The 13742-nt window shown below is 51.5% G+C and overlaps 4 protein-coding genes across 4 annotated transcripts; 2 read left to right on the top strand and 2 right to left on the bottom strand.

The window, feature by feature from the left end:
• Positions 1 to 319: 319 nt before the first annotated feature.
• Positions 320 to 2458, bottom strand: BO95DRAFT_251691 (casein kinase 1 family protein). Its single transcript, XM_025581438.1, has 4 exons — positions 2195 to 2458; positions 1987 to 2048; positions 1858 to 1930; positions 320 to 1797 (listed from the first exon to the last, which is right to left on the bottom strand). Exons 2-4 carry the CDS (start codon positions 1996 to 1998, stop codon positions 767 to 769), a joined length of 1116 nt encoding a protein of 371 aa, XP_025438604.1. The 5' UTR covers positions 1999 to 2048; positions 2195 to 2458; the 3' UTR covers positions 320 to 766.
• Positions 2459 to 6024: 3566 nt separating this feature from the next.
• Positions 6025 to 10797, bottom strand: BO95DRAFT_435244 (putative cell polarity protein (Tea1); the record flags this gene model as incomplete). Its single annotated transcript, XM_025585175.1, has 5 exons — positions 6025 to 9595; positions 9669 to 9951; positions 10019 to 10430; positions 10464 to 10490; positions 10543 to 10797. The coding sequence occupies 5 exons, from the start codon at positions 10795 to 10797 to the stop codon at positions 6025 to 6027; spliced, it is 4548 nt and encodes a 1515-aa protein (XP_025438603.1).
• A 131-nt stretch (positions 10798 to 10928) lies between these two features.
• On the top strand, positions 10929 to 11435 carry BO95DRAFT_251543 (uncharacterized protein). The gene has a single exon (XM_025581437.1). The coding sequence runs from the start codon at positions 11059 to 11061 to the stop codon at positions 11317 to 11319; it is 261 nt and encodes an 86-aa protein (XP_025438602.1). The 5' UTR covers positions 10929 to 11058; the 3' UTR covers positions 11320 to 11435.
• A 1074-nt stretch (positions 11436 to 12509) lies between these two features.
• On the top strand, positions 12510 to 13254 carry BO95DRAFT_446366 (uncharacterized protein). The gene has a single exon (XM_025587362.1). The coding sequence runs from the start codon at positions 12554 to 12556 to the stop codon at positions 12758 to 12760; it is 207 nt and encodes a 68-aa protein (XP_025438601.1). The 5' UTR covers positions 12510 to 12553; the 3' UTR covers positions 12761 to 13254.
• Positions 13255 to 13742: the final 488 nt, after the last annotated feature.

The raw sequence follows: 13742 nt of genomic DNA, 5'->3' as shown, positions 1-13742 counted from the left end.
TCTCGGATACAATTTGTTGTGCTTGAAAACAGGTTGTTTCGTTCTTGCAATCTCCTTCGGTCAAGCCATCCCGGTCACTGAATGTAGTCTCACAAGCTGAACGATGATCGGAGGAGTAACCATGAGGACCGAGATGGTGAGACGTAAAATAGCCACAATTAGAACGTTTTCAGTCTGCCTTCCAGGCCCTTCCATCAATGAGTTGTATCTCGTTCTTCCAACGCGAAGAACAGCACTATTTTCACGGAAGGGCCTGAGACAGCCGATCAACAAAACGTGACGGATCGAAACGGCGAACCGGAAGACGATCTTGAGCGGGTAACGGGCCAACAGAGAATGCAGTAAGGAAAGTAGTAAAGAAAGATTGGTAAAGGGGAACACCCCCTGGCGAATGAGTCCGAAAGGTTGACTGCAGGCTGCAAAAGGTCACCAGTATCGTCGATAAGCCTGGGCTCCTCAGGATAGATATAGAACAGTGTCAACACGCAGGAAGCTGAACGGAATCCCGAGAGAAAAGATCAAGCTACACTGCTAGGTCGCACAGATCAGTACCACTGAGCACCGTACCCATCGTCCTGCTTCGTACGGCTACGGGCGGCAAAAGCACCTGAAGCAGCAACCCTTGAAGCAGAACGCAGCCTAACGCCGAAGACTATGAGATTAGTCAGATTCCAGAATTCAAGTCGACCTCTACGTGCAGGGTCATAGCAAAGAACCAAACGCAGAGGAAAGGGGTTCCCTACAACGGAACCTAGGTTTCAGATACTCACATCCTGTCACTCCCTCCGACAGCACGGTTGGTGTCCGGGGTGTTGTCAAGAGTTCCACGTTCGATGACCTTGCGGCGCTGGCTGGAGATAGCACCGGGCTTGGCGGCAACACCCGGAGTACCCATGGGTGCAGCAGCAGCAACACCCTGGCGGCGCTGCTGCTCCTCGGCCTCCTTGTCCTTCTTGTTGGCGTCCACGATCATGGCGGCATTCTTCTGATACTTGTAGACGGTCCAATCGAAGACGTAGTCATACTGGAAGGACTCGCGAACGAAAAGGTCGCGGAAGATCTTGCGGAGGTATGAGTAATCCGGCTTGTCATCGAAACGCAGGGAACGAGTGTAGTTGAGATAGATGGAGAACTCGTTGGGGAAACCACGGCACAGAACCTCGGTAGGGGTAGTCATCTTCTTCTCCATGATACGGTCGTACTTCTGCTTCTTGGTAGCAGCCTTCAGGCCCTGCCAGGGCAGAGTACCGCGGCAGAAGTAGAGCATGACATAGCCGAGAGACTCCATGTCATCACGGCGGGACTGCTCGACACCCAAGTGAGTGTTGATACTGGCGTAACGAGCAGTTCCAGTGAGGTTCTTGTTCTCGCGGTAGGGAATGTGGAAGTGAGTCTTCGGGTCGCGGTACTTCTTGGCCAAACCAAAATCAATCACGTTGACCTGGTTACCACGCTTGCCGATACCCATGAGGAAGTTGTCGGGCTTGATATCACGGTGGATGAAAGACTTGGCGTGGATGTACTCGATACGAGAGATGAGCTGATCGGCGAGAAGGAGCACCGTCTTCAGCGAGAACTTGCGGTTGCAGAAGTTGAAAAGGTCCTCCAGACTGGGACCGAGCAGGTCGATGACCATAGCATTGTAGTCACACTCGGTACCGAACCAACGCACGAAAGGAATCCCGACACCACCGGCCAGAGACTTGTAGACACGGGCCTCGTATTCGAGCTGGGGGTGCTTGGCCTTGACACTTTCGAGCTTGATAGCGATCTCCTCGCCGGAAATGATGTTGGTGCCTGGAAGACAATCAGTTCCATGTTCTCGAGGAAATATTTGATCCTGGATCGATCACATACCAAGGTAGATATCACCGAAACTACCGCTGCCGATCTTGCGGCCAATGCGGTATTTGTTACCGACACGCAGATCCTTGATGTGCCGTTAGCAAAGGCCATACTGGGCGGACGCGTGCGGAGATTACTCACCATAGTCGTCATTCTGATCAAGTGTAGTCACAGCAACCGGCTGTGATCGATCTCTTGACGAACTGTGCTAGGAAAACTCAACGATTAGCCAAAACCCGGTCGAAGCAGGATGACGAAGGCGATTGATAACGTTGCAAATAAGACAACAGACACAATTGAATACTAGTATGAAAGGAAGGAATGGAGTGTGTTGTAAAGGATGTTCAACCAAACACAGCATGCAGATGGGTGCTTAGATAGTGAATAGGACGGACGTGGAGCAGGCAAATGGGGTGGGGAAGGCTGACAACGGCCCCCAAACAAAGAAGCAGTAACAACGCAGACGTGACACGATGAGGGAAAGTATCTGGGGAGGACGAATGAAGGCTTACCAGGTATAGACCAGAGATCTTACAAAAGTAAGATGGGATGAGGGAGGGAGGTGAATGATTGAGGGGAAGCCGACCGTGAGAATCCGAGCGGATAGGCGAAAAAAGGCGGAGAGGGAAGAGAAAGGGGAGCTGAGGTGATGGGCCTTTTCAAACGGGCGAACACGGGAACGGGTCGACGTGGACGTGGACGGAAAAAGAAAGAGAGCAATGAGACGAGACGGACAACGACGCTACGACGAAGATAGAGGAGAAAACACGAAGGAAATGAAGGCAGCGATATCAGCCAATATTCATTCAAGGACCAAGCCTTGACAAGGGAAAGGTGGTTTGAGGAAGAAGAGGAGGAGGAGGAGAAGGGAAGAGAGGCGAAGGGAAGGAGAGGAGGTGGTGGGTGGGAAGAGGAAAATGAAAGCAGGTCAAATCGAGTAGAGGGGGGGGAGGCGGGTAAGAGAGAGTACAGTAAGAGAGAGAGGGAATTGAGTGATAAGTTTAGCACCAAGCAGAGACAAGACCCCAAGCAAATGCAGTGGTTGGTTGCGTTGGGTTGGCCCCGGTCTGGCTCTGACTTCACGTTTGGGTGAATACGCAAAGATACGAGATGGTAATTTTGGGTAAGTATAATGTACCCCAGTATACGAGTACATAGTACGGCGTAGCTCCAGTATATAGGTATATAGTCATTAGACCTTGTGCTTGAGGACAAGACATCTACAGTCAACTAACCTGTGGTAGTGAATGGAAAACACTCCGAACACAAGGCGAATTCAATCACCATGGAAGTCTACGACTAGTTCTCCCAATTGAAGCGTGGCTGAGAGGATGAGTCGGTGAAGAACAAATTGCACATCTCCCGTCGGGTCTGTCAACGGGTGGCCAACTTCTGACAGTCATCAATTCTTGCCATTCTAGCCTGGTGGCAGTCGTGACCCAATTGCCCTTCAATCGAAACCAGGAAAGCAGGCAGAAGAGGCGGGCAAGTAGGCTGACAGTTCGACAAGATTTAGGTCTTGACGCCTCCTAACTGTCTCATGCAGGGGGAAGTTGTTTGGTCCTCGATAGAGGAATGACTATACACATGGAGGGATTTCAAGCAAGCCATCTCCAGGGTGATGTGACTTTGGGGGGATGCCAGACCCAAGGGACTAACGTAAAAAAAAAATAATAAAAAAAATCTTAACAACAAATCTGCGTTAATCTTCTAGAATGTCATTTAGCTCAGTGGCGAGAAGTCAGTCAGTCCATCGATCATCAATCATCCAGTCGGTAACGTAAGGTTGTGCCGGTTGTGGCGGACAAACCGTACGTCTTGTATTTTCCGTCCGTCGCCGCCGCGCGCCTTCCCCGCGGTTTGAAGGAAGGAAGGAAATACCTCATCATTATTACTAGTACTATTTAAATACTTGGTCGATGATCTAACCACCTGCTCTTCCCCAAAGTACAAACCCACCGTCAACATCTACAATCAGTCAAGATACGGTTGCCTTTTGTCCAAATAATTTGGCCGCAACTAGCACTGTACAGTAAGTACTATGAGTAGGTACATTAGGTACGTCTCCGTCCGTACACCGCGAACCCATACTAAAACCAAGCAGGGCAGCCCAGTCCTGCCAATCCACCCACTGCACCTCACTTAAAAGCTCTTACACCCGGCCCTCCTTCAGGTAGCAGCAACCTGGCGACTAAAACCAAGGCTATGTATGCTCAGCACAGAATTTAATTACCTCAACCCCGAACATCATCATCATCAGCATCATCATCATCGCCATCAGTCCAGTCCCTTTCATTCCCACCAATCGAACCCCGGGCGGTGACCCATTGACCGGGCAGATGACCTCGTACACTGGGCAGTCCACGGTATCTTACGGTACCAAGTTACATGTAATAATGATTAAAATTACCGCCCTCGTTTTGGGCAGAAACACCCACACACAGGCCATGACATACCTAAGTAGTACACACGCGCGCGCGCCTTATCGGTGACAATCAGATCAATCAATCAATTGACAGGCTGGCTGGGTCTAGGTAGGTAGCTTTGGGATCGAGACTTTTTTTGCACTCATGCCTTGCCCACAATCCACACCCACCCACCCACCCACCCACTCACCCACTCCTCACGCACCCCCCACACACCCTTGTTTTTTGGGTTTCCAGGTACGGATACAGATGGAGAAAAACGAGCCGGGGGGGGAGGTGATAGATCACAAACACAAACCATCGATCGTGAGGGTTCTACTGAGGAAGTATAGTCTTTACATTACAGTAATCAAAAATATGATCGATCACACACAGATCGATCTGCCAGGTAGATAGATGCATTAACCAAATCAAAATATGAACTATCGCAAAAAGCTGGCTGGCTTCAACCCGTGCTGGAGTTAAGGTTGTTTCTACACATACTCACGACTGCGTACTCCGTAGGTGGATCTAAATTTCTTTCTTTTTTTTGGGTTTTGGATTGAATCGAATAAGCCGAACAGGTTAACCCAATGCGTTGGTTTACCACGAGTCAATTCCCTCAACAAGCAAATCATACTTCAAACGAAAACACTGGAGGTGCATATATCGCTGGCAACCAAGTCCTCCATACTTATTTAACCTATGACAGTCAGTAGTAGTTAGTAGCAATCGGGTCACGGCTCTTTCGGCTGGTTTGCCAATACTTTGGTTAACTTACTTATCTCCAGCGGCTGTATATATACAAGCCGAGCACGGGACACAGCCAGATAGCCAGCTCACGGCTACGGATCTCGTCATCTGTTGTGTGGAGCAAACAATACGTATCCATACTCAACTGTATATCTACTCACCACACTTACAACTGACTATATGATTTTTCATTTTGGTTACATTGACACCAAGTAGCCAAGACATTTTATACCAGGTCCGAAGACCTTCCGTGGTGAAAGATAAATTATACAACACCAACTTATAAAGCTGATGACACTTACCGAGCCGACCAATGTCGAGCTGACACTATACCTTCGGCTCTTCCCTACATATTAATACTCCACCAGAGTGAATGCTACTGTCAAGTGGTAGTGAGACAAGTGGCATAGCGAGGCGGAGGCCAAGGTGAACTGTATCCTGGTACTTCCTAGCCATGACGTTGGGGCCTAAGGCATGCAAGCTGACATAGCCTTTGCTTTGCGAATATGTCTGCTATGAAGGAACAGCAGGTCTGGCGCCTACGGATGGCGAAGAGACAAAGAGAAAGAAAACAGGGCAATTACAGTTACTTGCATTGAGTTCAGACTACATAGTCTTTCGTACATATCGGACAGAGGCTTCGTTAAGAATTAACAAGAGGTAATGATACAGTCCAAGTATGGAACTAGAATATGAAGGGGTATAAACGAAAAAACGCGAACGAAGGGCAAGGAAAATGGGTCAATGTACGCAAGGAGGTAGGGGCATGGGATCGAGGCAAAGGAGAAACAAGTTGGCTCGAGAAAGCCGGAGACACGATTTCTGAAGCCTCTAGGCAGCTTGATGGCAACCGGGCCACGAAGTGTCAACATATGAGCAGAAGATGGTAACTGCCCAAATGGTCATCTGACCAAGTGCGGCGACCAATGACTATACCCAGCAGCGAAACCTTTTGGAGTTTTATGGAGAACCGCAGCCTGACTTTCGACAAGCGAAAGACAAGTGATGTCACCCTGCCTCCTTAGATCATGTTCGCTGTGGCGTGATGTGTTGCTGCGTTTCGAGGTTGGATCTTTTCGGGAGAGCTTGCTCTGGCTTCGTCTTCATCCAACCGCCGTCTCCATTCAGCTAGACTGTCACTCAACCCCGTCTCCTTCGTTGGGGTACGATCAAAATCGGACTGCGTGCTTAGCCGGTAGTTGCGGTTTGTGCTCTCCCAGTGGCTACGCAAAGCTTCCAATTCATTCGCCAACGAATCCAAGGCCATTGAGTTACGGTTGTCCGGGAAAGCATCATCTTGCGACACAGCACTGTCGGCACGGGATCGTCGGCTTGCAGCACCGATAGTGTTGCTTGAGGCATTGCTGTGGGTGCGCGAAATGCCGTTCATTTGCACAGGCTGCGATTGGCGACGGAATTGACCGACAGACGCCTCGACCTGATCGAGAAGCATGGTGACTTTCTGCTCAGCATCAGACGCCCGGTTTTCAAGCAGAGCGTTCTCACTCTTGAGCTGTTCCAGCTCTGCACGACTCCGCTCAGCTGCTGCTGCAAGCTCCTGTTGCACGTGCTCGAGCTCGGATTGAGATCTGGTCTTATCCGCCTCGAGGGTAGCAAGTTCGTCCCGGAGCCTCTTGATCTGCTCCTTCAAGTTGGCAATCGAAGCCGATGATTCTTGCTCAAGGTCTGAGATCGATTTCTCAAGCCTGGTTCGCTCGGCCTCCCACTCGGCTGGAGCTTCTGACGGCCCGCTTGAGGCTTCGGCTAGGGCGGACTGTGCCTCGTCTAATTCGGATTGAAGCTTGGCATTTTGAGACTTGTACCTGGCGAGTTCATCTTTCATGCGCTTCAGCATCTTCTCCGTGCCCTTGACATAATGGACGGCAGACTGGTAATCATTCTCGAGCTGCTCCAACTTCTCCCTATACGTGCGGTCGGCTTCCTGCTCACGAGACTCGAAGGAAGACTTCAGTTCCTCGTGGGCTTTCATGCTAGCTGAAAGCTGCTGTTCCAGTTCGCGAAGTCGACCTGCCTCAGGGGTACCGAAACGAGATCCAGGGGATTCCAGGTGAGGCGAGCGACGGCTATCAGAGTACGAAACACCCCGCTCACCGAGAAGATCTTTCAGAGCGGCATGTTGCACAGCTAGCGCACCAGCCTCGCGATGTTGGTTCTCCAATTGCGCTTTCAATTCGCGATTGTCAGCGGCATGGGTTTGGCTTTCTTTCATGGCGGCCTGAAGTTGCCTGCGCAGCTGTAGGCCTTCTCGGCTAGCCTGCTCCTGGTATGCCTCCAGTCCAGCAATCCGCTCCTCTGCACGGCGAAGCTTTTCAGCCGCCTCATTCGCAGCTGTTTGGCTAGTTTTAGCCAGCTCGTTGGCTCTCTCGACCTGAGCCTCCAAGACGGAAACACGCTGGTCAGAGAGAGATCGAAGAGCGGTGTCCGAATCGATGGATGACGCGCGATCAAGTCCCGACAGAAATGCGTTCTTGTGCGTCTCCGCTTCTTTGGAGTGAATCTCGATTAGCTCCTCCGCGTCTCTGAGGCGACGGGTAGCATTTTCAAGTTCGGCAGTTCGCTCTTCGTGCTCCGACCTCAACTGAAGAAGCTTTCTCTCTAGTCCCTCCCGACGCTCACGCTCGTCATCCAACTGTCGCTCTAGAAGAGCAGATTTGTCAGAAGAAGCGGTCACCGCTTCCCGAAGACTGCCAAGATTATTGCCGTAGTCTCTCAGTCGGGAGGTGGATTCTTCAAGCTTCTGCGTCAGTTCCTCCTTGTCCAGAGTCAATTGTTTAACGGCGGACTCGGCTTCGGAACGCAGCATCGATTCCTCTCTGACAGAGGCTTCGGCCTGATGAAGCTCTGCACGAAGACTTTCAGCTTCAAGTTTGCTGTTGTTCATCTCAAGCTCTGCCAGTCTCCTTCTCGTCGCTTCACATGTCTCTTCAGCCAGTTCTCTACCCCGCTTTTCCTGTTCATACTCAGTTGTCATCATCTCAAGCTTTGACTTGAGGTCGTTTTGGGCCGCCAGAGCCAAAGCAAGTCTTCTGCTGATCTCCGTAGTTCGTTCCGAGATGGCTTCATCCGAATCCTGGGCGGGCCCATCAGGTTGTGGAGTACCTCTCTGACTGCCGCCGTGAGCTGCCAACTTGGCACGGGAATAAGCTGCCTCGTTGACGGCGACGTCACGCTGGTGTTCGACCTCCGCCACCCGTTTGGACGCAATGGCTGCCTGGCGGTCTACAGTCGCTTGCATCTTGGCAAGCTCTGCTCTCATTGCAAGGAAGGCCTCGATTAAAGGACGATCCTCGTCTGTTAGTGCATCCGCGGCACGCTCGTCCATCACGGGGCTGTTGGACGAATTTGGGGTGTATCCAGCCTTCTTTGCCAGGGCAAGCTCAGAAGCATACCAGGCATTGCGACTCTTCATGGCTTCGAGCTCCTTGATCAGGGCCTCCTGGTGAGCAGTTAGCCGGGGAGACCGCGGCTCGTCACCTGACCTAGAATTTCGAAAGCTGCGAGACTCTATCGACCCATCAATGCTGGCATTGCGACCTAGGATGGACTCATCAGCGCTGTCCATAGAGCCGCGCTGCCGATGCTGTCGCAACGACCGCTGCCGAGCCGGCGCACTAATAAGGGGAGCAGCCTCACCGGCCTCCATGGCCTTGGCAGACATTCTTGCTTGTTGCTGGGTAGGCGTACGTTGACCTGCAGGCGAGGTGCTTGATTCTTGTAACGGCTTGAAGTCTTTCGGTGAATCCTTGACAACCGGTGAATCCCTGTCCTTCTCGGGTGCCACTGCTCGAACAGTGTCTACCGGAGGTCCTCCATAGACACGCTCCGTTTTCGTAGGAGTTCTGCTCCGGGGATTGACGGCATGTTGAGGGCCATTGCCTCTGGGACCGGGCGTAGGGGCTTGACCCGGCGGAGGAGGCCCCGACGGTGGCGCCTGGGCTATAGATGCTCTGGGCAGCCGAGAGCCAGGTCCTGAGTTGGGTCCAAAGTCTGCCGGTCTGCCTGTGGGACTTGTCACAACGTTCTCCCGCGGCTGGTTTGCCGGTCCAGGTCCACGTCGTTGGGGTTCCGGGTGTTGATGTTGTGCCTCACGAGAAGACCGCCCGGTCGGTTGAGCGGAGCGGTCTCCGCTCATTTTCCGCATCGTCTGGATTGGACCCCTGTCTCCACCTTGATTTTCGGCTGGGTAACGGATCTTCGCAGTATCAAGGATGTATGCCATGCTAAGTTCTATCGGGTCACGCGGCGCAGAGCTAGGCTCGCCAGCTAAAACAATGATCTGTTTCCCAAAAGCCGTCATGCTGTGACCCGACCTAGGGGAAGGGGCGGGGCCCATGTTCTGGAAGGAATACCATCGTCGTGTCGTGATCCGGAAAGCAGCGAGGTCACCCAGATCGATACCTTCGTCTGTTCGGCCTCCGAAGATATACATCACATCGTTCACGATAGCTGCAGCATGGCCTTCCCGTGGCGTAGGGATAAATCCGACGCAATCCAATTGAGACCAAGCGTTGACGCGTGGGTCGTAGCACCACACGTCATTGAACCACTGCACGCCATTGGTTCCTCCAAACCTATGGGAATATTAGTCAATCGAACATGCCAGTTGTTACAGTTCATCGACGTAGGGAAGGATGGGTGTCATACAAGTAAAGCCGGTCGTTAAAGCTCACAATGGTATGGTTCGTTCTGGCCGGAGGGATTTGGCCTGGAGGCGGACCGCCCTCGTGGCTGTTCCGAATCAGGAACTCCCACTTGTTGGCGGGGTTCTGGAGTTGATTGAGATCAAACGCAACCAGGTCGTTGAAAAAGAAGCCCTCAACCTGCCCACCGAAGACATAGAGTTTAGAGCCTAGGATGTTGAGGGTATGACCGTAGCGTCCAGCGGGTCGGGGCCCAGGAGGAATCGATCTCGACCATTGGCGGGACGCTGAGTTTTGTCAGAATTGCACATTCACTGAAAGCGACAAAAGGGGCGGGACGAAGCACAAACATACACGTATTGAGAAGATAAAGAGTGTCATCCAAGGTGTCACTCTCGTCTACCTTGGTGTCACCGCCGAACACAATAAAAGCATTGCCAACTAACAAGCTTGCGTGGCCGACTCGTGGACCCGGCCCTTCGGAAACGGTAGCGATGGGTAGACAGGACAGATTTCCCGTACTACTTTCCAACATCCAAAGATCACCCTTCACGGTTGATCCGTCTATCAAGCCACCCATCATGTAAATGTCACCTTCCTTCGAGGCCACCGCATTGATCGCTGCGCCATATCGCGGGAATGGGACATTCTGAGCATTCGAGAAATTAAGTCGTCTCTGTGACCAGGGGTAGAGCGATGCACCGGGACTGTTATTCGGGGAGGAGTTGTTACTGTTTGCCGGTGGTGGTTGCTGCGGTCGTGGACCCTATATACCAGGAGTTGATTAGCCATGGCGTACAAAGGAGGCGCTCATATCACCGCTTGCCTGGGGACAGGAGTTGATTGAGACGAGTGTCAGGGAGACCTGGAAGACTAACCTGCGACTCAGATTCGGCCCTCTGTCGCATGCGCGGATGATCGGGGCTGTTGATGCTTGTCACCGAGTTCAAGGAGTTATTATAGCTGCTGCTAGGGGTAGGTGTGTGCGAATGGGCTGAATCTCGTTCCTTCGGTCCGGTGGGCGCAGTCGCCGGTGCGTTCGCGGGTGCTCCTTCCGAGCTATGATTGCTTCTGGTCGCCGGAGGTAGCCCAGAACCCTGCTGGTGTTTCTTCGATTTAAAGAGGAATGCCATCGTTATAATTGAGTCGTTAACGGTCGTTTCGAACGCAAATCAGCTAGAAATACAGGGAAAGAAAGTGAGACGGGAGAAGCGACTGTCCGCTTCACGACGCCTCTGTTTGCCAACAAAAGCTCAATTGGTCTGGAATTGAGAGAATGGTAGTGGTGCGATCAACCGCACAATGAGCAAAAGGCGCCAGGCTCTAGATCTGATTTGAAGGAGCGAATATCGGCCAAGACCGACTTTGCAAATCAAGAGGACCGCTGGCGATAAATGCAGGAACCAGCAACCGTTGCGTGTTTGTTCCTGACAAAGGCGTTGACGGAGGGAGCTACCACGGCGCACCTCCAATCAGTCCAGGTCGCTTTCACGTCCTGCGACAAAAGAATTGTGCTGTTAAGTCCCTCCTTCTATTTCCAAAATAACCTCGCCACAGTGCAATTGCGACTCTGTAGAAGCATAGGGCAACTGAGGAGTCGAAAAGCGGTAGATAGCAAGCAAGCAGGTAAGCAAGCAAACAAAGAACAAGGATAGGGAGGAGGGGGGGGGAGGGAACGGGAACGGCAAGGGCCCCAGAAAGAAGAGAGATCAGTTGGCGGATGGGGATGTATCGGATAGAACAGAATTTCCAGGGAAAGATCCAAAAAAACCCCAAAAGAAAAGGAAGCAAAATTCAACAACGGGAAAACACGAGAAAGCAAAATACTGCTAGGGCCAAGAAGAGCCTTAGGGAGACTTTGAGGGAACAACAGATGAGGGAAGGAGGATGAGGAGTAGGAGACAGCGAGCGAACGAGAGAGACAGGAATAATGCAAGACTCCGGCGTTTCACACTTTCTAGCCAGCATGAGATAATTCCCGGTTTGGGTTTGGGCGGGTTGTGGTTTTTTGGGGGGGGGGGGGGGGGGACATGGGAGGTGCAGTAGGAAGGGGAGCAAGCAAGCCTTTAGAGCACGGAGTACCTGTAGTCCAGTAGTCAACGTAGCCCTGGCAGGCAGTTTAGGGGGGAAGAAGAAGAAGAAGAAGAAGAACAGAGGGGACAGTGCGACACCGCCTCATTACTACCTACAATACACACGTACTGATTGATGTGATGAGCTTGGTTATGCGTCTCCTCATTGATCATGTTTTTCTTTTTCTTCTTTCTCTCTCTCTCTGACTTGTGTCTTTGATCATCAGCACATGACCCTCAGATAAATAAGCTTCGAACGTAATAAATTATACGATCTAAGAGAGAGAGCGGATGCAACCATTTGCACCCACGAGGACATTGATTGATTGACTGATCCCTCCAGATACTAGGTAGCTCTCTGTCCGTACATTCCAATGAACCCAGCCAGCCTACGATATGATTAATTGATACATTTCACCCACTCTCCGGATGCTCTTGCTTGACTTATTCTGCCACAAGCTCAATTACACAAAATCTGAAGCTTGATCCTCTACCAAATAATCTCTCTCAAGTGCTCTATAATTGCCGGCATGTCGACAGTCCATTTGGCCGATTGTGCGTGCGCGCACGCGCAATGGTTCCAGCCATGTTTAAACATCCAGTTCCACTGTCATAATCACAAGTTAGTTGATTGCGAGTCAGGGACCACCGTTTCAAGTGCGGCCTGTGGGGAATCGCTCTGCAGGAACCGCGGCGAGAGGCTGGTGGTATCCAGGTGGTTCCTAAACTACCACCACATCAACATTTTACCCCTCCCAGCATTCCACCTTGGAGTTATCTTAAGTCAAAACCTGAGAACATCATAATCAACAGATGCATGATGCACACCCGAACAGCATGCTCTAGAGCAATGATAGTGGTAGGAGGGTGGTGGTCGACCATCCTCATAATACACTGGTCAACTCAGACCTCAGATTGGTCACTGGGCCCATCCCCTGCCGAGCGACCACCGTCGTTCATGCAGGAACCAGGCATAGTGCTGTACTGTACCTACATGGGTTCTGAGCCGGTGCCCCATCTATAGTTCCCCATTAATGTACCTCTCACAATTCTCCAACCATCGTCAGTTGTGGATTCCGATCATGGTTCCATGTGCACTCCGTATGTGGCTGCTTCGCGCCTGCACATTCCTCCACTTGGCCACACATTGCTGGAGTGGAAGGAAGACCGACAGTGCCTGTCTAATGATGATGACTGGCTGGGGAAGAACGGTGGCCGTAACCTTCGTATATCTTAGTGCTGGGACAATCGGGTTTAGATCTGCCCGTCGCGAGGCACCTTTTCACCAATTTCGGTACCGTCCCAGAAAGCAGGACAGGACAGTTCCAGGGGTCAGCGGAGTGGGAATATCGGGCAGACAAAAAGAATCAGGAATCGGAGAAAGAGAAATAAGCAGAGAAGATAAAAGAAAAAGGGGGGGGTGCTGGTTCGATGATTCTCCAACTTTTTTTTCTCCCTTCTTCCAATGCGGATCGATTAAGTCATGCGTGATCGGAAGCCATCTTCAACGGCGCGCGGATGGATGGACATTGGATGGACAGGAGGAAATTGCGGATTGCTATTATTGTTCCGCCTAGGAGTCTGCCCAGTGGGCAACCGGCAACCTAAGGAAGGGCATGCATGCATGGGGCGTGGGATGGCCGGCACTTCGGACCATGCCCTGCTAACCTCAAGCCAGGCGGCTGTCGTTTCCACTGCCTATCATCACCACTGGACAACTACATACAAGGACCTTTAATATCCTTTCACTATACTCCGTACTCATTCGAATTCTATCCAGCCCTGCACCTATATATAGTATTGTCCCGCTCAACGATGCCCAGCTTGATGATGATGCTAAATACTAAAATATTAAGTACTCCATTCTATTGCGCTGTTTCAATTTATGAACGTAGCGTGCAGGTCCTTTGCGGTCGCCTTGCATGGGACGACCAATAGTAGCCAGTTTTTTGGATTGAGTCATCACCATGGACTGCGGACACTATTCTAGAGCCTTGATTTGCTAG

Source organism: Aspergillus brunneoviolaceus (assembly GCF_003184695.1).
Source record: "Aspergillus brunneoviolaceus CBS 621.78 unplaced genomic scaffold BO95scaffold_70, whole genome shotgun sequence".
Lineage (NCBI taxonomy): Eukaryota > Fungi > Ascomycota > Eurotiomycetes > Eurotiales > Aspergillaceae > Aspergillus > Aspergillus brunneoviolaceus.
This window is presented reverse-complemented; position numbering and strand designations above follow the sequence as displayed.

Bases quoted from the DNA above. Each gene is read 5' to 3' on its own strand.
- BO95DRAFT_251691 (XM_025581438.1), bottom strand. The intron at 1,798-1,857 runs GTATGTGATCGA...ATTGTCTTCCAG, and splicing joins TTTCGGTGATATCTACCTTG to GCACCAACATCATTTCCGGC.
- BO95DRAFT_446366 (XM_025587362.1), top strand. From the start codon at position 12,554: ATGATGCACACCCGAACAGCATGCTCTAGAGCAATGATAGTGGTAGGA.
- BO95DRAFT_251543 (XM_025581437.1), top strand. From the start codon at position 11,059: ATGCAGGAACCAGCAACCGTTGCGTGTTTGTTCCTGACAAAGGCGTTG.